General features: G+C 43.0%; 1 protein-coding gene across 1 annotated transcript in view; it reads left to right on the top strand.

Annotated features, from left to right (window-relative positions):
- The window catches only part of VAT1L (vesicle amine transport 1 like), a 172,623-nt gene that overhangs the window by 31,575 nt on the left and 116,096 nt on the right, over positions 1-24,952 (top strand). The window contains exon 3 of the mRNA XM_037816254.1: positions 5,016-5,231. Within this exon, the coding sequence (XP_037672182.1) occupies positions 5,016-5,231 (216 nt within the window). The remainder of the gene's footprint in view (positions 1-5,015; positions 5,232-24,952) is intronic.

The following is a 24,952-nucleotide window of genomic DNA, read 5'->3' on the forward strand; positions in this document are numbered from 1 at the left end:
CATTATGAAGTTATTAAATAAGAGCATTTGGCCTTAGATGAACTAAGTGTGCATTCTGCTCCCCCCTCCCCGCCAAGCTCCCACTTTTCCCATCCTTTTAGGCTCAAACCTCAATTATAAAACAAAAAAGTCAGGGGAGAAATAGTTTCTGTGTTTCATAATTTGGTTCCTCTAAATATGTACTTTAGCTAATGCATTTAAGGGATTGTTTATAAGTTATTATTTCAGGCCTTGGGGAAGTAGCATTTTGAAGGCAGAATATCTCAAAGCCAAAGAGTAGAGGTGCCTGAAAATGGGGCAGAATTGGCCATGGATTGATGGCTTTTGCAGTAGGCGATGAGTACGTGGAGGGCTATATTTTATTCTGACTACTTTAGTACATGTTTAAAATTACCCATAATAAAAAAGAAATAAATCAGTGAAAAGATGTATGGCTCTTCCTATCATTATAATACAAATCAGACAGAATCTGGTCTATAAACACTGAAAAACTGTGAGCGTATCAATTGCACAAAATTGCGGTAGTTGGAAGCCACTAATGGAAACTGACTGCAAAAACCAGGGTAGATTGGACACAAGAGCTCTAGCCCACGGGTGAGTGCCTCCAGGGAGGAATGAAAGGACCTAACCTTGAGAACCCACCAGAACCAGAAACACGAGCAAGTTATCTTTGTTTCAGCCTTGTATGATCACTTTACAGATGAGGTTCAGAAGGTTCCATAATTTTCTGTGAGGTTAGAAAGGTAGTAAGTAGTAGTAGGACCTGGAGTCAAATCATCAGAGCCATGTTACTCTTCCTATGATCCCATGCTCTTTACCCCTGCCCTCAAATGCTGCAATAGCGAATGCAGGAAAGGAGAAGAAGAATCCTACAAAATGCAATGACAAAGTGCCCTTGGAATTGAATTGAGCCTTTGCTTCAGCCTCAGTGCATCAGCATACTCTGAAAATATTAGCATGCTTCAAATTCATTGCGATGAGTGTCTAGAAATCTCATCCCACTTATTAATCTTTTTGCCAATGGCTCCCAGATAATACAGCAGAAAGGTGTTGAGAAAGAAGAAAATGAGCTTTTTCTTTTCTTTCATGCAATTTTACATTTTCTGTCCCCAGGGTTAGCAATATAAGCAGCAATATAACCATCTCTCCCTGAAAGTGCTGTGTACAAGAAACATTGTCTGCTCCTTACTCCTCGACATGGCACCGAAGGAAAAGATTTTGCTGCTCACTCTGTAAATCCTGAGTATTGAATAAATAACCCAGTATTTTAGAATAATAGTAGACAGGCATGATAGTGGATGTGGTTTAGAGGGAGAACTTAGTATGCTTGATGATGTACATTTTCCCTTCAATATGGTTTATATTCTGCTGGTTAGCACTGGCTTGCTTATTACCAAACCCACCCTTCAACCTCCATTCTCCCCATTGATTGTCAGCTGCCCAGGAAAATAAAAGAAGCCACCTACTGGTTTTCAGTCGGAGTGTGGTTTGGGAGAAAACCAGTACTATTAGTCCTTCTATAATTTTGGCTTAAAATTTTCAGTCATTTTGGAGAAGGAATTCCATCGGCAGCATGCAGAATAGCTCTCTTGGTTTGATCGATTGCAAGAGAGGCCTGGAAAGTCATCACCAGAGGTGCACTAGTAAAGGAATAATTTGTGCTCACGCGCTCAGGACTAATTTCTTTTCCTTGGCAGAATCAAATAATGAGGTGTATTGGCTATTAAAGAGGGGGAGGGGGTGTCTCTAGATTCTGAGGCTGGGGCTGATCCAGTGCTTTAGCTACTTTTACTGTTTGAATAATGAAATTGAAATGATGGAGCCAAGTTGAAAGAGAGACTGGGAGCAGCCAGCCCTGCTGTGACCACCACTGTCAAAGTGGTTGAAATACTTTTGTTCATTACACTCTGTGTTGACACTGGAGGCCACCAGCTGCCCTGTGGTATTGAGTCTGTATCTTTGGGTTTTCATGGTTCTGTGAAAAAGAGGATGTCAGTGTTAAACTTTATCTTGTGGTCCAAACTGCTGTCCCTAAGAATGCATCACAAAATTTACCACTTGATCTTCAAGGCTTCCAGCGATTGGGACACTTACCTCCCATGGGACAATCTCTCGTTTCTGTCTCATTAGACAGCTATTCTTTCTGCTTTATGAAATATAGTGACTCTATCTTTAGCTCTAATCATTAAGTTGCGAGCTTCATAAGGTTAGAAACCAACCTGTTCTTTTTAAGAGCTAATATGTATTGCTCCTTCCCTATTTCTATGCACCATGCTAAGGGCAATGCAAGCATATTCTGTCATTTAGTCTTCATAAGGATAAGGGCCCTTTGCTGATACTGTCCCTATTTCAGAGCTCAGGAAACTGAGGACTACAGAGTTAAACTAATATTCCCTGATTTGGTAGGTTCCCCCATTGTATACTCATACAGTTTTTATGTTTTCTTCGTAGCACTTATCTCAGCTATAATGAATTAACCATTTTTGTCTGGAGTCAGGCTACCTGGGTTCCAATCCTGGCTGTGCTACTCTCTAGCTATGTGGCTTTGGGCACGTGATTCGATCTCTCTTTGCCTCAATGTAAATGTCTGTAAAATCCGTGTTGTTCATCTGTAACACAGGGCTATTACAGAACCCATTTCATCAGGTATTTGTAAAGATAAAATGAGTTAGCACATGTGAAGCACTGAGGACAATGCCTGCCTTATAGTATGTGCCCATTAAGCATTAGCCATTGTTCCTTACATCTGGTTGCATTCTTCTGTTCCACTCAAGCCTGGTTAGTCTTGTTCTGTCCTCCACACTTAGATTCACATGGATCTTCTGCTGTGAACCAAGTGCTTATGCCCCACACAAATACCACAAAGAACAAGGCTCGCAGGGAACTCATATGAGGTGCCAGAAAGCAAGTGAGGGTAGATTTCCCTCTTCACCTTGCCCCCAGCACCTGCACAGCTTTCAGCAAGTCTTCATCCGTCTCTGTGGCTCAGTTTCCTCATCTCTAAAACACAGAGGTTGGACGAGTAAGATGACCTGCCAGCACTAACATTTCATGGTTGTATGGTGTGATGCACATTGAATATTTATGCTCCAGAAGAGCGGTAGAGAATCAGCTTCTGTGGGCCCCAGGGAGGTTTTCACAGATGGGCTTCAGAGGATCCACAAATGCCTTGAAATTGGGAGGCAGGTAGGGGTGCACCTATCTGAGGGTTTTATTGTAAGTGTTTATCAGATTTGTAAGAGCAAAGAAATCCCTCATAAAAGAGTAAAAACCACTTAGGTGTATGGAAATTGGATTTCTACTGAAGAAATCAGAAATAGAATCTAACTTTTAGTGACCCTCCCTCCGCCTTCCTCCATGATATTCTGGGTGTTTTTCATTCTTTCAACCAATATGAAATGAGATGCTACACTGTTCTAGGCACTGGGGATACAGTAATAAAATTTACGGTCAAAAACCTCTGTCTTCTGTCCTCACGGATTCTATATTCTAATTGGGTATGGGGGGAAGTAGACAATAAAGACATTAACACATGAATGACTAAGATAACTTCAATTTGCCTTGAAGAAGATAAAACTGGTTGATGTGATAGAGTGACTTGGAAGGGGAGGAGAGCTTTTGGAGATGGGATGTCCCTTTGAGGAGATGATAGAAGAGACACATTCACATATATCACTTAATCTTCAGGATGAGCTCTGTGAGTGAGGGTGGACAAGCCTTGCTTTACAGATGCATTCCCTGAAGGTTGAACGACCTGCCTGAGGTCACACAACTATGAGGGGCAGAATCAGGATTGGAATCCAGAATGGGGCCTCTCAGCCATTTGCTTCACTGTTTCCAGAGGGGCTGCCGGACCACCTGGGCAGACTGTAATTTGGCCTGGAGCCAGGAGGAGACAATAGGCCTGGTGATTCCCAGGGTTTCCTTGGTTCTCTCTGTGCAAAAACATTAGCAACAAGAAAACTCACCGTGGCCTTTACGGATGCTGCCACCAGCTGGGTCAGCCTGCGCTGCCTGAGAATCCTCCTAAATAACCAGCAAGAATGCACATTTAAGCTGAAGACTAGCCCCATTGCCAAAGAAATGAAAGTTCACTGATGCTCATATTTACCAGTGCAGTGTTGTGTGGTATGTCCCATTGTTTTGGGACCTTCTCCTGGGGGAAACAAAGAAGGACCTTCAAATCAGTATGGCTGATTGGTCAGGGTAGCCTTCACCTTAGTAATAGCAGGTCTTACCAGTGCTAAGAAGAAAAGGGGTCAGGCTACAATGAATGAGGGCTCTGGAGCCAGGCAGATCTGGAATGGAATCCTTCCAAGTTCTGCTCTTTACTGTAAAGTTGCCTCATCTTGTAGCCTCTATTTTCTCATCTGTAAAGAGGGCATAATAATAGCTTCTATTTTATGGCTTTCTTATGGGGATTATATAAGGTCACATAAATAAAGGTAGCCTAGATTCAGGAACATATTGAATTCTTGGTAAACATTACTCATTATCGTTTATAATAATCTCTCCAAACAGTCCCTCTCTCCAGCATTGTTTACTGAGTTGGACAGACTTTGGTTCAAGACCTGGCTTCACCATTTATGACTATGTGGTCTTGGACAAGTTACAGAACAACTCTGAGCTTCAGTTTCCAGTCTATAAAATGGGAGGAGTAATAAAAGCTTCCACACAGGGTAGTTTTGAGGATTAAATGAGGTTCTTGGGTGGTGGTAAAGATGGATGGGAGGAAATATAGAGCTGACAACAGTTCATGAAACCGCTTGTATGACATGTGAAACAAGTAGCAGTTTATAAATTTTTTTTACTGAAAGTGTGTAAGAAATGTCATTTATTTCATGAAAGTATAAAAGAAAAGACTGAAATGCAAGAGAATTTAGATAGAGGTCTTCAGTATCTCAGTTATGAGAAACAACAATTTCGTACCACGGAAAGCTCCCGATCGTTTTAGTCACTCTCTGAACCTGGGTCATGGACCAGCCTCTGCTAACCCTGTGCTTCCTCATGCCCAGATTGGGGACCGTGTTATGGCATTTGTCAATTACAACGCCTGGGCAGAGGTGGTCTGCACACCTGTGGAGTTTGTCTACAAGATCCCAGATGACATGAGCTTCTCTGAGGCTGCTGCATTCCCCATGAACTTCGTCACAGCCTACATGATGCTCTTTGAAGTTGCCAACCTCCGGGAAGGGATGTCTGTGCTCGTGCATTCAGCTGGTGGTGGCGTGGTAAGTTGGCTGCTTGCGGCTCCTTTTCCTGCGGTCATGATGATGGTAGAAGAGTGACACCCAATTGACAATGACATTCTTATATGAGCTGTGTCCATTAGTAGGGATGATCTCTCGTGGTTCTGGTGGAGCTCACTTAGAGGGTTGTGTTGGAGACAGGGTGCACCTCAGAGACGGTTTCTCTGGAGTTTGGGGCGGGTATCCAGGATGGCATGTGAGGACTCAGGGGGTCTCAGAAATGGTTTCTGTAGAAAAGCATTCTCAGACTTGGTATCATGATGGACTGCTGTGCCAATCATTGTGAGATGCGCCACAAGTCATGTGCTACTAATAATATTTGAAGCCGAAGTGGTTGATGATTTATGTTTTCAATAAATTGCAGTAGGTTCAAGAATGCACTTATATTAATGTCACTCTGGTTCCTTTGTGCTCTGATATATTTTCTTGAGTGGGAGAGAGGTGGGCAGAAATTGTAGTGGTATGTTGGGAATTACACATAAACCTAAGTACACCCATGAGAGTGGTTGCACCTGTGAATGTCATCTGTCAGATGTGTCTTTGCCAGGGTGATGGTAAAAACGAGTAAATCAGAATCGCTTCTCTGGTGTTCAGGCATGGCAGAAACTGCATCTACAGCCTGGATGTATCTCAGTGCCAATTATTCAGGATGTATTGCATTCCTGACACATGGCAAAAACTATCTGCCAGTCATGAGCTACAGGTCTTACAAAGAGTGGGAAGTATTATTCATTAATTTAACAAGTATTTATTGTATACCATGTTCTGGACTCCATGGATATAAAGATTAATAAGAGAAGGTCCTGACACACCATCTAGCAGGATTTGAGAGTTTCTCAGAATTGGTGATTTCACGGTTTGAAGAACTCAAAGATGAACTCTTATGGTTGGGACTATCTCAAAGATGTTTTGCTGGAGATTTTGCTAACATTGAATTTTTTTTAAATCTTGGCTTTCTTAAACAAACCCTTTATAGTGTAAAGAACATTTTCTGTTTTTCCTTCCTGAGAAGACAAGCTCGTAGACAAAAATGTGAAGGCAAAGACAGGAAGCTTTAGAAATGCCTTAAGAGAAATAGCTTCAATCATTTTAGCAAATTTGCTGAAGTCTTTTGGCCATGAATAAAGATATAATAAAAGCTAAACATCTCTTAGGAAAAAAAATGGGTTTCAGTTCCAGTGAATCTGCTGTCAGCAGTAAGCCATTTGGAATGCTGGCATTTATGATCTTGGTGTGCTCAGCATCCAAAGCATTAGAGACGTATTTCCATATGATAGACATAGTGCCGGTCTTTACGATAGTGCCGGATTCCATTATGCCCAGAGTCAGTGTTTAAACCTCAGCAGTGACGATATTTTATTTCATGTTTTCTTTTCCCACTTGAATTTGTTCCAGGAACAAAGAGGGATGTATCACAGGTGTGTGTCTCACAAAAGAGAAAAAATTTGAGGGAAATCGCAAATGTTTTACCCTGGCTTATTCTGGGCTAGAAATACATACACTACAACAAGAAGAGGTAAAATGCGTAACAGGTGAAGGACTGGGACAAAGAGACAATGAGGGTAGGAAAATAAGTTGTACGTAATGTGTGCTATGAGGTCCTAAAGCTTTGCTGGAGATGGATAACAATTTTGCCTCTTAGCTTCCTAATAGTGAGTGCAAATAGGGGAAAATGATCAGCCATATGAGCTAGTGTTCATTTGATGGAAACAAACATGTTACTTTGGAAAACCATAACTAGTGCTGGTTTTTGAGACCAGAGTAATATTTTTCTGTTGTTTCTTATAAGGAATGTATGCTGAAATGAAATTAGCATCCTCAGAAACTGTTAGAGTAAATGCAACTATTCCTATGAAGCTTTTTCTTATGGTGCACCTAATGTAGTCTAATAGTATCAAAGTAAAGCAAAAATATAGTGATAGCAAAGATCCTGGTGCCAAAAAGATAGGGTCTGGCTAAATCTAGGGACAGACTGCCCATCTCTCAGGTGGGCTGGTCTCCCTGAGTGGTGTTTCTCCCAACTAGGAAGTGATAGGTGTTGTGAAGAATTGAGTTCAAAATTATCCTTAAGAGAAGTTCTTTGGCCAGGTGCACATCCATGTGTGTGAACACTCAACCAGGGTGGGAAAGGGTTGACATTGTCTTATCAAAACTGAGGAGGCCTAAAGAGAACACAGACCATTCCTCCGCCCCACAAAGGCAAGACCAACGAGTCCCCTTGGCAGAACCACGTTCTCCTCAAGACAACCACTAGCCACCACTCTCATAGTGGGGGTAGCCCCTGGTGGTAATGCACCGGGGTGGAAGGAGGTGGTTCCTATCACTGTTGGACAAATGTGATCAGTGCATGCACTGACTACGTGGCCACTGTGGTTGGGAGAATAGTGGCACCCTAAGATGTCCACATCCTAATCCTTGGCACCTGTAAGTATGTTATTTTACATGGCAAAAGGGATCTCACAGATATGGTTGAAATGGCGAGACTATCCTGGATTATTTGGGTGGACCAAATGTAATCACAAGGTTCTTTAAAGATGGAAGGGGGAGGCATAAGAGTCAGATGATGCTACACTGATGGCTTTAAAGATGGAGGAGGGGGCCACAAGCCAAGGAATGCAGGGATCTCTAGAAGCTGGTAAAGGACAGGAAACATTCTTTCCTTGAGTCTCCAGAAGAAACGCAGCCCTGCCAATGCCTTGATCTTAGCCCAGTGAAACCCATTTCAGAATTCTGACCTCTAGAACTGTAGGATAATAAATCTAGGTTGTTTTAAGTGACTTAGTTGGTGGCAATTTGTTACAGCAGCAATAGGGAACTAATGCAGTTGCTTTCCTTGGGCTGCCCCCCTCCCTCACCTTTCACCATGAATAGACCACTGAAGCCTGAAGAAAACGTGGGCAGCAAGTGGCAGAAGTAAGATTTGGATCCTAATCTGGTTGATTCCAAAACTTAACTCTTTCTATAATGTTGGGAGAGCCCCCATCATCCCTTCCTTCCTTCCTTCATTCATTTAAAAAATATTTATTTGTTAAACTTCTACCCAGTGTTATGTGTAGACATTATAAAGAGTGAAAACAACATGGCCCTGTTACACATTTCCTAGCTTGATGTTGATGAGATGTGAAAGATTAAACCTAATTAAGATAAAGATTTTTTAATTGGGTTTATATACAGAGTGTAGTTCTAATGGCACCAGAACTTCCGTCTGATTATTATCAAACGATGGGGGATTTGCAGCCAGCCAGCCTGAGTTATCATTTTGAAGGAAACTTCAAAGTAGCATAGAAAAAAATTCAGCCCAAAGTAGGATACTCTTTCATTGCCCAAGTGACTGCACTGTTCCCTCACATCTTTTTTTTTTATTATGAAATTTTATTTTGAAATAAATTCAGACTTACAGCAACAGTTGCAAAAACAGTAGAAAACCCATACATAGAACTTCAGCATACCCTGACCCCCCTCCCCCGATACCCCGATCCACCACCTTTAACATCCTGTCACACCACCATTTCTTTCTTTCCCTCCCTCTCTCCCTCCCTCCCGCCCTCCCTATCTATCATCCATCGTCTGTTGCTCTGTCCTCTGAACATATGAGAGCAAGCTGCACATATCTTTGAACAAACAATATAATTCACATATACCTTTCCCATGGACAAGAATATTCTTTTATGCAATCCCATTGAGCACAGCTAAGAAGTTCGAGAAATTCAACATTGATACAAAGCTTACATTCTATATTTCCTTTTTTTTTCCTTGTGTCCCATCTACGTCCCTTTGAGCTTCCTCTCCTCCATCCTCAGATCCCATCCAGGATCATCCTTGGCATTCAATTGTCATCTATTTAGACTTTTTTTTTTTCAATTGTGGAAACATACATACAGCCTGAATCTTCCCATTCCACCCCCTCCCTAGCATTCCATTAGTGGGATTAATCACATTTAGGATGTTGCAATGCTATCATCTTCCCACTCCATTTCTAGAAGTTTCCCTTTACCCCAAACAGAAACCCTACACTCATTTCTTAACTCCCCATTGCCCCTTCCCCCACTTCTCGGAACCCCTACTCTACTTTTCATCTCTATGGTCATATTCTCTGATAGTTTCTTTGTGTTTACCTTGGGGCTTAAATTTAACATCTTAAGTCTATAACAATCTTGTTTTTCTTTGATACCAACTTAACTTAACTTCAATATGACAAATAAACTATGTTCCTATACTCCCTCAATCCCCCACCTTTATGTAGTTCTTGTCAAAAATTACATATTTTACGTTGAGTCCAAAACCACTGATTTATCATTACAGTTTATGTGTTTTAGATCCTGTAGGAAGTAAATAGTGGAGTTACAAATCAAAAAGACAGTAGTATTGGTATTTATATTTACCATGTGATCTTTACTGGTAATCTTTATTTCTCCATGTAGTTTCAGTCAATTGTTTAGTGTCCCTTCCTTTCAGCCTGCTCAACTCCCTTTAGCATTTCTTATAGGGCTGATCTACTGGTGGTGAAGTCCCTCAGCTTTTGATTATCTGGGAATGTTTTCATCTCCCCCTCATTTTTATCCTCCAGGTGTTTGTGATTTCTCCAAGTCTCTGATGGTTATTGACTTCTATTTGTATTCCATTGTGGTCAGAGAATGTGCTTTGAAAAAATTCCTTTTTTTTTTTTTTAATTTATTGAGGCTTGTTTTTATGTCCCAGCATATGGTCCATTCTGGAGAAAGATCTGTGATCATTAGAGAAGAATGTGTGTCCCAGTGACCTAGGATGTAATGTTCTATATATGTCTGTTAAAATTCTCTTTATCTCTCTCTCCTTTCTTTGTTTCTCTGTCGGTAAGGCTCCCTTTAGTATCTGAAGTAGGGCAGGTCTTTTATTAGCAAAATCTCTCAGCATTTTTTTGTGAAAAATTTAAGCTCTCCCTCAGATTTGAAGGAGAGTTTTTCTGGATAAAGTATTCTTGGTTGGAAAATTTTCTCTCTCAGAATTTTAAATATGTCATGCCCCTGCCTTCTCGCCTCCATGGTGGCCGCTGAGTAGTCACTACTTAGTCTTATGTTGTTTCCTTTGTATGTGGTGAATTGCTTTTCTCTTGCTGCTTTCAGAACTTGCTCCTTTTCTTCAGTATTTGACAGTCTGATCAGAATGTGTCGTGGAGTGGGTTTATTTGGATTTATTCTATTTGGAGTTCACTGGGCATTTATGCTTTGTGTATTTATATTGTGTAGGTTTGGGAAGTTTTCCCCAACAGTTTGTTTGAATACTCTTTCTAGACCTTTACCCTTCTCTTCCCCTTCTGGGACACCAATGAGTCTTAAATTTGGACATTTTATGTTATCTATCATATCCCTGAGATACATTTCGATTTTTTCAATTTTTTCCCCATTCTTTCTTTTGTTCTTTCATTTTCTGTTCTGTGGTCCTTGAGGAGGCTGAGTTGTTGTTCAACTTCCTCTAATCTTGTATTATGAGTATCCAGAGCCTTTTTAATTTGGCCTACAGTTTCTTTTATTTCCATAAGATCTTCTATTTTTTTATTTACTCTTGCAATTTCTTCTTTATGCTCTTCTAGGGTCTTCTTTATGTCCTTTATATCCTGTGCCATGCTCTTCTTCATGTCCTTTATATCCTGTGCCATGCTCTTGTTGCCTGTCTGTAGTTCTTTGATTAATTGTGCCAAATACTGTGTGTCTTCTGATCTTTTGATTTGGGTGTTTGGGTTTGGGTTCTCCATATCGTCTGGTTTTATCATATGCTTCAAGATTTTCTGTTGTTTTTGGCCTCTTGGCATTTGCTTTACTTGATCTTTAATTTGTCAGAACTGCAGCTTGGTGGCATACACTTTCTCTAACTAACCAGCAGATGGCGTCCATGAGTCACCTATTCCCCTCAAGTCAGTTCTCCCCCACTTTGTGGTGTGTGGGGGTCTGATTCTTGTGGGTTCCAATTGGTGCACCAAGTTTGGGTGTGTTGTTGGTGCTGTCTGCCCTGAATGTGGGGCATGTGTCTGGGTGGTTAGGGAGGAAGAGTAGCTTTAATAATCAAACCTCCCAGGTGTTCCTGGAGATTTAAGGCTGTTGCAGGAGCCTAAGCCTTCATTTCAGTCTTTCCACAGATTGTCTCTGCCGCTGACCCACAAGTCCTTGGTATTCACGTAGGGTCCCTGGGATTTCTGAGCGGTTCCCCCTTCCCAGCTGTGCTCTTCCAGGACCCCTGCTGAGGGAGGGCCATGCCACATCACAAGTGCGTGTCTGCCCTCCAAGGAAGCCCTGGGTTGCCGGGCCATGCAGGGGCACTCCCAGCCTGCTTCAAAGATGGTTGAATGGGATGTGTTAACTTCCCTCTTTTTGCAGATGTCCGCCCTACCAGCTCCAGGACAATCAGCCATGGCTGCATTAAAGGCCACTGTCCATGGCCGATACTGTGGCGTGTGTGCAGTGCTGTGGGAAAGACTCCCCGTCACACTGGGTTTCTTGGTGTGGCTCTGGGCTGTGGGTCCGGCTCCGGGCAGGAGCTTCCCCCGCCCACTGGGGAGATGGCTTCAAGGAATGCGTTTTTTTTCTCCTTTTGGCTCCCCTCTGCGCCCCTGGTCTTGAGACAATCAGCCGCGGGTGTGGGAAGGGGTATCCTCCATGCCAGACACTGAGGAGTTAGCCCAGCCCGCTCCCGCCATGCTTCACTACGCAGCTCTCCCCAACTTATCTGCAGCTGCTCCCGGGCTTTTTTTTTTTTTTTTAAAGAACTAGTCCATCTCCAAACGCCAGCCCACCGTTTCCCCACACCGCACTTGGCCGCCGGACTTTCAGCTGGCTCACTCACTTCTTTCAGGATGCAGGTTCTTGGTTTCACCAAATGCATGTTCCCTGTGGATTTAGCAGACCTTGTCTGGCTGGTACTATGCTGAAAGTGGTGTTTTGGGTCACTTTCTGGTTTTTATCTAGTATTTTTCACAGAGGCGTTTTTTTGCCCTGTCTCACCTAGCTGCCATCTTAGGTTCTCCCCCTCACATCTTTAAAGATATTGTCTTCCTCTGACAATACCATAACCAGAAGGTCTAAGAGGGTAAGGATCCTAATCAAATTTTTAGAGCCAGGTTGAAAATTTCCTCACAGTCCCTTAAAGGAAAAGTAACAAATAAGCAGGAAGAGGGTGACTCATGTCAGAGACGTTAGGATAAGGGTTTCACTGCCAGTTCAGTTTAGCAAGCCTTGTTGAGGAAGCCACTAAGGCCTTGAGCATCCAGACTTGGGAATGTGTTGAATTTTTGGAGGGTGACATTACTGTTGCTATGTTGTAATTTGTATATATGGCTGGCATTTGGGGCTTTGCAGTTTGCAGAGTCCTTTTTCCTTTACCATCCTCATCTCATTTGAGCAGAGAATTATGTAAACACTGAGCATCATTTCCATTTCATCAAAATGGAAACTGATGCTTAGAGAAGTTGGAGTGGCTGTGAGTGTGAGCAACAGAATCTGCCCAGGCTTCCTGACCTTGTGTTCCATGCACTTGCTGCCCCACAACCCAGCCCCTTACCGTCAAACAGATGAGTCATGCCCCTCTTACATACCTCTTCAGAAACCATCTCTGGGAAGGTAAGGCAAGATCAGCGTCTTCCTCCTGCACCCTCCACTCCAGCCACATGGAACTCTACACTGTTCTCAGAACACCCCAAGTTCTTTGAATCTCTGTGCCTTCTCACATACTGGTTCTTTCTGGAATGGTCTTCTCTCATAATTCAAACATCACCTTGAGAAGCCATCCTGTTGTCCCTTGTCTGGACACCCTTGGTCCTTTGACAGAAGCTATAGTAGAGTCCTGAAGTTGGTGTGCTGTCATCATGAGGTCATGGGTTTGTATTCTAAGCAACATCTCATGGGCAGGGCTCTTTATCTGCTGAAGGCAGGGTGGTGTGGTGGAAAGATGGGCAGATCTGGAATCGACTCTCGGCTCTACCTTTTAATAGCTGGGTGACTTGGGGAAAGTAACTTCACTTCTACCTCCTGGGAAGATTAAGTGAGGTAGTAAAGGGCTTAGGGTGATATCTGACATGTAGTAGGGACTTTATGAATAGTAAGGACAGATAGATACATAGACAGATATATACATACATAGATGGCATGTACATAGATGGTAGATACAAACACAGATAGAAACACAGAAACATACATAGGTAGATAAAAAGATGTGTGAGAGAGATTCCTTTATATTCATAGTGCTAGGCATAGTGCTAGACACATAATAAGTGCTGAGTAAATCATTTTTAATTACTTCTGGCCAAATATTTGATGAAAAAGAGAACATTTCCATATATTTGTTATACCCTGATACGATGTGGTGAGAAAGGCACTTCACCTCTGTGGTAGTCTTCCAAAACCCAAAATCCCAGATTAATCATGATAAAACATCATGCAAACTTGAACTAAGGGACAAATACTTGACCACCACTCCTTGAAACTGTCAAGGTCGTGAAAAACTCAAAGACTAAGAAACTAACAGACCAGAGGAGCCTGAGGAGCCTGGGCAACTAAATGCAAGAGGGTATCCTGGGTTGGATCCTGGGACAGAAAAAGAACATTAATTAAAAAAACTGATGACATACAAATAAAGTATGCATTTAGTTAGTGGTATGTTACCAATGTTAATTCTTTAGTTTTGATAACTGTACCATGGTAATATAAGATGCTAACATTAAAGGAATCTGGGTGAAGTGTATATGCGTAGTCTCTGTATCACCTTTTAAATTTTTCTGTAAGTCCAAAATTATTCCAAAGTAAAGAGTTGAGAGATGGAGTGAGGAGGAAAAGAGGAAGAGGGAAAGAGAGAGGGAAAGAGACAGGGAGGAAGGAAGGGGGGGAGAGAGAGAGATCACTTCAGCCATAGGATTCTCCTATGGGGAGTGCATCTTAGAATTCTCTCTCTTCCTTCTGGGCATGTTTCTCCACGGGACCTCCTTAGTTTTCCCTACCAACAGGGCATTTTTGAGACAACCTAACGACAGCTGGTTCTTCCTCTATTCTGGCTCAAATTGCAAATCACAGGTAGAGTTGGATGAAGCATCCTGAGTCTCCACTGGGCACGGAGAAGGCTCTCTCCGCAGGCATCCAACAAGACATTTGGAGGAAGAGAGAGCAGGCTGAGAGCAGCTGCTCCAGTCCCAGCAGCCTGAGCTGGGCCACAGATCTTGGGAAGGAAAGCAGAACTTATCTTTCAGACAGTTAAATGGCTACCACTCAATTATCAAATTCTGTTCATTATGTGCAGGGTATATTTCCCACTGTCACTCAGTTCACTTAAAAGGAGAGGCTACAGGAGGAGGATGGGGGCCAGAATCTGTAGAGAGGGCATCTTGAGGCGCTCCCACATCATATATGGACCCAGGTGCTTTTGTTTCTTGAATGGCTGACTGATCATATATCATTTTAACATTGAACTTCAAGAACATGAGTTAACTAGGAAACCTCAGTGTGTTGAAGGATTTGGACATATATAGTAATCATACAGTTTGAGCAGAAAAGGCAAGGCTGTCTGCAGAATCACATACAGGAATGCATTTCATTTTAAAAACCATCATTGGTCACAAAAGGCACCAACATCTACTGATCTACTTAAACCAGCAACCTGAGAATCATGTTTAGCTCTTCTCTGACATACCACAAGTTTCCAGATCCTGTGCTTCATTCATTTGGTCATTCACTAATTCAGTACAAATATAGTAAGGGCATAGTCTGTTCTAGACATTGAATTAGGTATGAAGAATTCACTAGAGAATGAGACAGATGTTCTGCTTTTTTAAGGAGAAGACTTATGCATCACACAAACACACACACACACATACATATATATATCAAATAATCACATGAACAACTTTGCCAAGAGCTACAAAATACAAGCTTCTATGAGTGCTTATAACAGAAAACTGACTTGGGCTAGAGGTGGGGATGGATTCACCGAAGGCCTCCCCAAGGTAGAGGCATTTACACTCCAGTATGAGGGCGATAAGCAGATAAACTGGAAAAGAGTGGAGGTGGAGGCAGCAGGTCAGCCTTCTCATAAAGAATTCCAGACAAAGGACATTTCTCATGTCCAATTTCTTCTCTCTATCCCAACTGTGGCAGCTTGGAGCTCTGTACTCCAGAGAAACATGTTCTTAAACTTAATCCATTCCTGTGGGTGTCAACCCACTATAAATAGGACCTTTTGATGAGATTACTTCAGTTAAGGGGTGGCCCAACTGAATCAGGATGCGTCTTAATCCTGTTATTGAAGGCCTTATGGGGAAGGTCACCGTGAGGGAAAAAAGCCACAAACAGCAGCCAGAAGCTGGAAGTCAGTGGAACTGCGAAGCCAAGAGAGGCTGCCATGTGCATTGCCACGGGACAGAAAAGCCAAAGACCAAGGATCACTGGCAGCCAGCCCCAGAATGCCAGTCTTTGGGGAGAAAGCATTGCCTCAATGATGCCTTCATTTTGGAATTTTCCTAGCCTCAAAGCTGTTAGCCAATAAATTCCCATCATTTAAAGCCAACCATTGCATGGTATGTGATTTAGCAGCCAGGAAATTGAAACACTGTCCATTGTATTTTATTTCTGGCCCCACCATCTCTTGCCCAGATTACTTAGCTGACAATTACCTGACTTCTGCCACAGTTTCCTCTCCTTTGAATCTGTTGTTCACCTGCAGCCTGAGTGGTTTTCCCAGCACACCTGTCTGCTCTTGTCATTCCCATGTTTGTAGTCCTCAGTGGACCCTCATTATTTTCAGTTTGAAGTCCACTCTCCATGTCTTCTTGGCACACACAGCCTGCATGATCTGGCCCTTGCGTCTCTCTCCATATTCCTCTGGCCATATCCGCACTTCAGTATTACAGAAGGACTTACATCTTCTGTAAGGTGTGTGGCTTAGGTGGCCAGCTGCCCACCACGCCCTGTGCTCCCCTTCTGGGGAGAGAATTGGTGGCAGTAAGTGGCTGCCTAGCCAGAGACAACACTTCTAAGCCACACACACCCTCCCCCACATCTAGCTGGGGCCATGTGCCTACGTTTGGGCTAATGGATGTGGGCAGAGGTCATGTGATGTATACCACTTCCAGGTCTGCCCCATGGAAAACTCTCTTGAGATCCTCCACGATCTCTTTTCCCAGTTTCCCAGCAGATGTTGAAGTTGACCTCAGAAGTCACATGATAAAGATAGTAGAGCCTCCATTAGCCTGGACCCCTGGATAACTGCCCTTTCTCCCTTGACCCTCTGCTCCGTCCTTTCTCCACTGACATTTAGAGTTTATGTGGGCAGTGGAATAAAAGAAAACTTATATCATCTTAAGCTACTCAGATTCCAGGGATTTTTTGTTACAGCAGCTGGCATTCCCTTCACTTCATGCCCCCGGTATCTGGCTTTTCCTTATCTCCACGCTGTACTCTTCCTCTCCCTCTGCTCTCCTAAGGGTATTTATGGCTAAGGCATGGGCCCAGAAGTCAGACTATCTATGTCCAAAACCCACCTCTTTGCATAAGCTGCTTAACTTCTCAGTTCCCTCATTCACATGATGGGTATAATACTAATACATCCTCAGAGAGTTGCTATGCAGGTAAAATGAGCTAATGCTTAGGAGGCACTTAACATAGGCCCAGGCACAAAGGAATTGTTAACAGTTATTATTATTACCAGTTGTTGGTTTGCTTATCTTCCCTACCACTAATCTATAAGCCCCTCTGGAAGAGCAATTGAGTCTTATCCTTTTTGTACCCAGTCATTTCCTCATAATAAATACTCAGTAAATGTTTATGGGTCGACAGGCTTGTTGAAAGCTATTTTTTTCTATGTTCTAGAAAAGTTGTGTGTTGAGCAACGAGGCCCCCACTGTGGAGTTGACTCCAGGAAAAAAAAATCATTCCTAGTGATCTTATAAATTGCATTCTAATGAGAGATCTTTGGGAATCTTGCTTGTGCCCTCCAACATTCTGAATATTCTTCCCAGATTTTTTTTGTCTGCATCTGGTGTGTGGTGTCAGTTGAATGAAGCCCCCATTTTGTAGCCCCTGTGGCTGTCACACCCATCACCCCCTCCAACAGCCCAGGGCCCAGCTGGGCTGAGTCTGTATCTTCCAGGGTCCCGACTAGCAAGTATACATGTTGAATCTCAGAGCTAGAAGGAAACAAAGACATAGACTGACATTTTCTAAATACTCGCTATGTACTAGGCTCTGTGAGCACCTTATTCATTTATTACTCGTACCAATCCTCCCTGTTGGATATTGTGATGGTAAGGGCGAAAAGCATGGGCTTTCAGGTTTAATCCCAACCCGACCTTCCTAACCACTCAGATTCTCAATTTCTTCCTCTAAAGTGCCAGCCTTACATAGTCCTTGTGAACCTGGAGCAGAGCTTGGCACATGACAAACACCCAATGAAATGTAGCTCTTATCATGTCCCAGGTTAAGATGTTCAGTGTTGTTTCCAAGGCCACAGTGTTAAATTAGTAGCAGTGATCAAATTTGAGCCCCAAAATCCAGGGCTAAGAGCTCCCAATCCAGTGCTGTTTTCCTGACACCACGTCAGTGGCCTCAGAAACATCCGTTCCATCCCTCATTTCTTCTGCCTGCCCATCCTTGTGTCCAGGATAAAGGAGACTTCCCTATTGCAAGGCCTTCCAGTCCTCAGGAGCTTGCAATGATAGAACAAAGCAGCTCTATCATTTCCTCATGAATAATCGAGGGGATGAGGCGTGACTGCCTCTTTACATCAGCAGGAAGGACTACGGCCTAGAGACTCTCTGGAGCACTTAAGACCTGTGTTCTCCAACTGCTGACCCTGGGAAACAGGCCCTCACCATCCTAAAAGTCAAAGATACTTCTGAGGCATTTCGTCAAGCAAGGTTCCCACATCTCTGTACCTGGAGACCTCTGGTGCTGATAGTCAATGACTGAACTCCTCACAAGTCAGTAATCTGCCTTAGACTTGAACCCTATTCTGGAGAGATTTAGTGCATTTCCAGTTGTACGCAGGACAGCTGAGTATTGTTAGGCGAAGTATATGTCTGTTATTGTTCTCTACTTAGAGATAAAGTATGGTTTAAGGTGATGTGTATAACTGCCAAGTTGACAAGGGGTGGACTGATGGTTAGGTTCATGTGTCAACTTGGCCAGGTGATGGTGCCCAGGTGTCTGGTGAAGCAAACACTGACCTAACCATCATGGCAAGGACATTTGTGACTCATTAATAAGCCAGAAGGCTGGTTTATTAAATCATCAGGCGATTGACTGCAGCTGTGATTGATTATATCAATGAAGGGCGTGTCTTCCACAAGGAGAGAATTCATTCAGCTGGATTTAATCCAATCAGTTGAAGACTTAAGGAAGAGAGGGAGAGGACCTTCACTTCTTCGGCTGACCAGCGACGAGTTGGCTGAGTTCATTGAAGTTGCCAGTTCATTTCCTGAGTTCATCAAACATGTTCATTGAAGTTGCCAGTTCACTGCCTGAGGAGTTCATTGAACATCTTCATTGGAGTTGCCAGTTTGCTGCCTGCCCTATGGAATTTGGACTCGTGCATACCCACAGTCACATGAGATGCTTTTATAAAATCTTATATTCATAGATATCTCTTGTTGATTCTGTTTCCCTAGAGAACCCTAACTAATACATGAGCTTTCTTCCCCAGGAGTCCAGAACAACCTGGAGTGGTCCAGGAGTTGAAGGATCCTCAGGAGGAGGAGGGGATGTTCCACTGACCTGGCCGATGTCTTGAGGGGTCAGGCATATTCCGCGCTGAGGCTGCCCTTGGAGTTAACTTCTGAGCTGAAATTAAGCCCCAGGCTGCATGTCCATGGAGGCAGGGATGGTGTCATCTCCTCATCCCTGTATCCGGAGCACCTAGTCCCATGCCTGCACACAGTTTTGCTTGACAGATTTTTGTAGAAAGAGTGAGAGGAGGAGGGGAAGAACACAGAAAAGGGCAGAAAGGGCAGCATTTAAATAGTGGGAAAACTGTGGGACTAAAGGGCCAGATTCAGGGATCAGAGCTGGCTTCCGTCCTAGCTTCCCCTGTTTTGGGGTGAGAGATCTTGAACAAGTCACTTAATTTCTTTGGGCCTTGTCTGTAAAAATGGGTGTAACACCCATCTCATAGTTTTTGTATGGTGCTTTAAGAGGAGGATTATGTGCTGGGCTTAGCATACTCTCCGGCACATAGAAAACTTAAAAATTAGCTATTATTATTATTATTACCACATTACTACTATCACTGTTTTATTAGGATTATTACTCCGTGATTCTCTGGCATTTCTAGCCAGAAACAACAGTGCAGCAACAGGTGAGTCAGCTGCTGGCTGGCTACTAAAGCCTGGAGCGAAAGGCAGACGGAGCCAACCTTAGCTCCCTTTGTGTGTCTTTCCCCACAGCCGCCTGCTCAGTGCTCTCATGCATTACTGAGATTGTCACACAAGCCTCTTTCCAAACATAACTCTCCTCAAACACGTAAGACATAATTAGACTTTAAGGAAAATTTAGCTCCATAGTTTCCGCCGCTTGGTTGCACACCAAGAACCCCAAGCACACGGACTTGTCTTTGCTGAGTTTATTGAACCCCAGGAACCATTCACGTCCTCGGTGACACACCTGAAAGGCCACAAGTGCTTTCCTGAATATTATTACCCATATTAAGGAGAAAAACCAGTTTGGCTGGGAAAGAGCGAGACCCGTAGCAACAAGCAGCCTTGTCCCATTTGAGGCGTGTGTCTGTCTTCTCACTGACACCCACGAGGCTGGCCCTTGGTCACTCTGGTTGTGTCCAGCCTGCAGATGACCCCACAATAATCTCTGCAGCATCCCTTTTGCAGGCCCTCACCCCTGTTCAAAGTGTGCCGGGGTTCCGCACTGTGTGACAGGAGATGGAGATGAACTTTGAAGCCCACCTTTCCCGATAACAAGGTTTCCTTGTGACCAAGCTGGAGACCTTCTCCCAACCCTCCCTCCCTCCCTGCCAACCCCATCCCATGCCCACAAAACTTAGTCATCTCTTGTCTTTCTGTCTCTTTCTTCCTCTGTCTCTCTCTCTGGTTCCTTTCTGTCTCTTTATGTTTCTTTCTGTTTCTGTCTAGAGCTCTCTCACTCTTTCTTTCTCTACATCTGTTTGCCTTTCTTCCTCTCTCTTTCCTTTTTCTTTCCCTCTTTTTCTCCTTTTCTTCATTTTGTGTCTTATCTTTCCTTTTTCCTTCATTGTTTTCTTCCTTCATTTCTGTCTTCTTTCCATTTTCTTTCTCTTTCTTCCTTCCTTCCCTCTTTTTCTTCCTTGCCTCTCTTTCCATTTCCTTCATTCCTTCCTGTCTGTCTGTCTTCCTCCCTTCCTTTCCTTCCTTCTTTGTAAGGCTTGCATGAGTTGATATGTGTAAAACACTTCAACAATGCCCGGCATACAGTAAGTGCTCAATAAATTTTATCCTATAAAACTGTAGTGGATGCTGTGATATACCATCTAGAACCCCCTTTCAGGACCAAGGTACTCATTTTTCTAGCAGCCAGTGGCACTGGCTGCTGATGCCTCACAACCATGTCCCTCTCTGAGAAATGCCCTCAGGGGGAAGGAATTGCATGGCGCAGCCCACTTCTACTGGCTGGCTGAAGCCAGGCTGCAAAGGTCTGGCCCCCTTGCCTCAACTGAGACAACTCTGAAGGGCCAGCCCAGCTTTGGAGCTGCTCATGGCACTTACTAAAGCATCTACTGCAACTACACCATAGTGCAACTTCTCTGCCCGCTCCTCTTCCCTTACTCCTTTCCACGTCCTGTTCCTTCGAGACCTCCCCATGCATGCTGATCTCCATCTCAGAGTCCTTTTCCAGGAAACCTGGCCTACAACAGTTATGGTGAAGACCATTTTGAGTACTAGGTGTCATACCTGTAGCACGTGCACGCCTGCTTGCCTCTGTCATTCATTGGTAGAATTCCTCAATACTGCATTCAGACCTTGCTCCACGGCCCTAAGCTCACTTAGTTCAGGAAGCTTACCTTCTGCTTTCTGAGAATCTTCCACATCACTCAACTTTGATGAGTGCCCAGAAGAAGCTAATAAATGCTGATGAGTTGAATGTCTGAGTGGGCAAGGGAGTTGATAAGGACTGGCTTCTTCCTAAACCATTTGGCATCCCCCAGGTATAAACACACCCAGCATATATGCCAGCCATATCATCAGAGTAACTTCACAACATGGCCCTGAGATGGGTAAAATGGGCTTTGGGATTTGGCACCCTGTGGTGGGATTTGCTGGCAGTGTAAGGGAGAGGGAAGTGAAGTTGTGTTGTGCTCAGCTTTGAAAAAGAGAGTCACAAATAAAAAGATTAAAGGTGGACTTCTCTTTGGGCAAGTTTTTTTTTTTTTGTTGTGGGGCAAGTTGCTTAACCTCTCTGGACCTTGTTTCCTCATGTTTATAATGAGGATTAGAAATAGTATCACAGTATTGATGTGAGTGTTAAGTGAGTTCATTCGTTTAGAGCAGGGTTTCTCAAAATAAGTTCCCCATAAGTTCTTGAGTCCTACCCCAGTCCTATGGATTCAGAAATTCATGGGTAGAGCCAAGCAATTTGTGCTTTAACAAGCCCTCTGTGAGATTCTGATGCAGGTTAGGGTGTGGGCACTACTAATATAGAATAGTTAGAATTCTTCTTCTAGAATACTCAGAAGCAGCTCAGTACCAATTAGCTAACACTGTTACTGGGAGATAGTACTTTGCAAACTGTAAAGGACTGTGTAGATTTAAGGAATGTATTATTATTCATTTCAATCCTCTGCATTAATATGTGCTGGTTCATATTTATTATGGAATACAAATTAAGCATCTTCAGAGTCAGAGCGATCTGGATTTGAATCCCAGCCTTAAAACCTTACTGGATGATTTTAAGTTGCTTAACCTCTCTAAGTCTTAGCTCCCTCGTGTGTAAAATTGGCGTAACAGCACCTCCCTCATATGGGTTGTTGTGAAGTTTAATGAGATAATATATGGAACCACAGAGAGAGCCCTCAATAAATGGTGCCTGTGGTGTCCAAACCTGCCCTGTGTCAGAAAAAAAGAGGTAATAGAATAATTATCTTCTACATGATTTGGTGTTTGCTAATAAAAAGCTTATTGTGGGGGACAGGGCGGGCCTCATAAATGCCACCCTTGAATGGTTAAAATTCAACACACTTCAATGGTTATTTCAAAATCTCTCAATACCAAACTTGTGAACTCTTCCCCTTCTGAACTTTTCTGATCCCAGCCTCACTGGCTCTTTGCCCAGATTAGAATGGATGACTTCCTTGCTGTAGTGTGAAGCCAGTAGTTGTGTGTGTCAGTAGCATACCTTAGTGTAAAATAGCAGGAAAAATAACTCATGAGGAGTATTTGAACACAAAAGTTACTGTTTATCCTCTTCAGTTTCAGTTTTTATTTGGTGGGCATAAAAATCTTCTGGCATTTATGTCTGTGTTCCTCAACCTGGATCAGGTATTCAGTTTTGCATGTTTCACATTGGAAAGACAGGTTGTGTTGATAAAGTACATAGCCACTTAGTATATGTTTACTCATGAGGAAGTAGGGTACAGTGGTTAGAATCTGCGGCTCTGGGTTCAAATCCTGACCCATGTACTTACTCATTGTATAATCTTGGGCACATTTTCTAACCTCTTTAAGTCTCAGTCTTCTTGTCTGAAAAGTGAGAAAACTCATTCAACGTATATCAACTAGTTAGCACAGCGCCTGGCTCATAATACTCAGTAATATGTAGCTATTTTAAATTGTAGTGTTGGAGCTTTATGTTTTAGGCTATCTAGCATGGATTTAAGGAGGCAAATACTCCAATTACATAAACATGCTTGTATCTTGCACTTCTTATTTTGCCCTTTCCATCCTCAGGTCAGATTGTGGTTACAGTAATGCCAGTCTCAAACTTTCAACAAATGCCATAACTTTAAAATTTAACCATTAAGTCAAAGGCCCTTATATGCCTTAATGACATGTCTTTCATAAGCATTTAGAAATGCTCATATATAACTCTAACATCAAGCAGGAGCATCCATTCATATTCTCTCCTTGATGACCATTGTACATGACGGATCGTCCCACCAGCCCATGGTGGCCTTTGGGCAATGAGGGGATAAACTACTACTCCCGTCCTTTCTCATAAATGTCTAGGCCCCATTCAGGCTGTGTCAGGTGAACAAGAATGCCCTGGGTGTCAGAGAGCTGACACAGAGTTCCACCAAGCTATTGGCCTATTTCCTGGAGACCCTGCATTTTAGAGCTGCAGCCTTATTCTGAAAAGGAGGGGAAAGCAGGGGACTTTCTGGGTCATTGGAAGAACCTGGAAATGTGGGGTTTGAATGTGCTGGCAAAATGAGGGTCTTCATTAATGCAAGGACAAGTCTGAACTTCCCTTTTCCTGAGAGGGATTGGGGCATGTAAGCCTATAACTATCAGAGGAGGCTTTCAAAACTAGGCTGGTCACTGTTTTCCAAGGGGAAACCTTTGTAATCTCTTTCTGGGACTGAATGAACCTGAGGGTCAGTTGAAAACATAGCCCACTCTGTGCCTGGCCCTGACAATGCCCTGTGGAGACAGAGATGGATAAGACAAAATCCTCAGTTTGAAAGAACTCTTAGTTATCTGGAGGAGACCTACAAGCAAGTAAATGTGTGAAATAGAGTCTACAAGAATAGAAGCAAGTGGAAGGAATGGAAGGAATTCAGGGGAAAAAATGATTAATTCTTTATGGAAGTAGAGGAGGTGTTATGATACATTAGCAGAGTTTTTAGGGATAAATAGGAGTTTGGGAGTTGCAGTACCTTGGGTATGGCCAAGGCTAAGGGGTGAGGTAGACATGGGTGCAAAAGGTAAGCAGAGATAAACGATGAGAGACCAAATTTTTCCACTTTCGATAACATAAGCTCCACTAACTGAATTTTATTCCTAATACTTTGAATGGATAAATTGATGGATGACTGAATTCCAAGATAATATCAAGTAGCAATCTTTCAAATTTTATGGTGTGAAATGTATAGATAGATAGATAGATAGATAGATAGATAGATACAGAAATATATGTAAAATTCTACATGGAAACATGTTTTTTTCCATGCTTAATTTCTCACAAGTGCTGCTAAGCACTTTGCATTCATTATTTTATTTTTGCTCACAACAATGGGGTATATACTACTATTATCAACCTATTTTGAGAGTTAAAAAATTGAGGCTTACTAAAGTGAAGACAGGCTCATCTAAAGTCACATGGTTGGCAAAAGATGGAGGTAGAATTCAAACTCAAAGTCGTCTTTCACAAAAGCCTGTGTTTTAAGCACTAAAAGAGGTCGGGAACTGAGGAGTGAGACAGCAGGGGTGGGTCTTATCCATCTGCTTGTTGCTTCTGCCCCCTCACCAGTTTAGGAAGCATCAAAGCAACTTTGCAACTGACTGTCTTCGATGATATAAGGGGTTCTGTTGGCTTCTGAGGAGCCAGGTGGCCATTGCGAGTGGCAGGAATGAAGTTTGTGGTGCTGGGTGATGTGGTGGGGATGCCCCAACCACCCCAGCATTACCAGGGCAGGCACTTGACTCTCTTCATCTCCAGAGGACCAAATAAAGGGGGTCAATCTCAGTAGGCTTGATGGAGTTAGAAAATACAAATTTTATCTGGCAACCCTACATTCCCAGGGACCCCTGAGTTCTCCCACAGAGGCTTTAA

The sequence above is a fragment of the Choloepus didactylus genome, chromosome 22 (genome assembly GCF_015220235.1).
Source record: "Choloepus didactylus isolate mChoDid1 chromosome 22, mChoDid1.pri, whole genome shotgun sequence".
Classification (NCBI taxonomy): domain Eukaryota; kingdom Metazoa; phylum Chordata; class Mammalia; order Pilosa; family Megalonychidae; genus Choloepus; species Choloepus didactylus.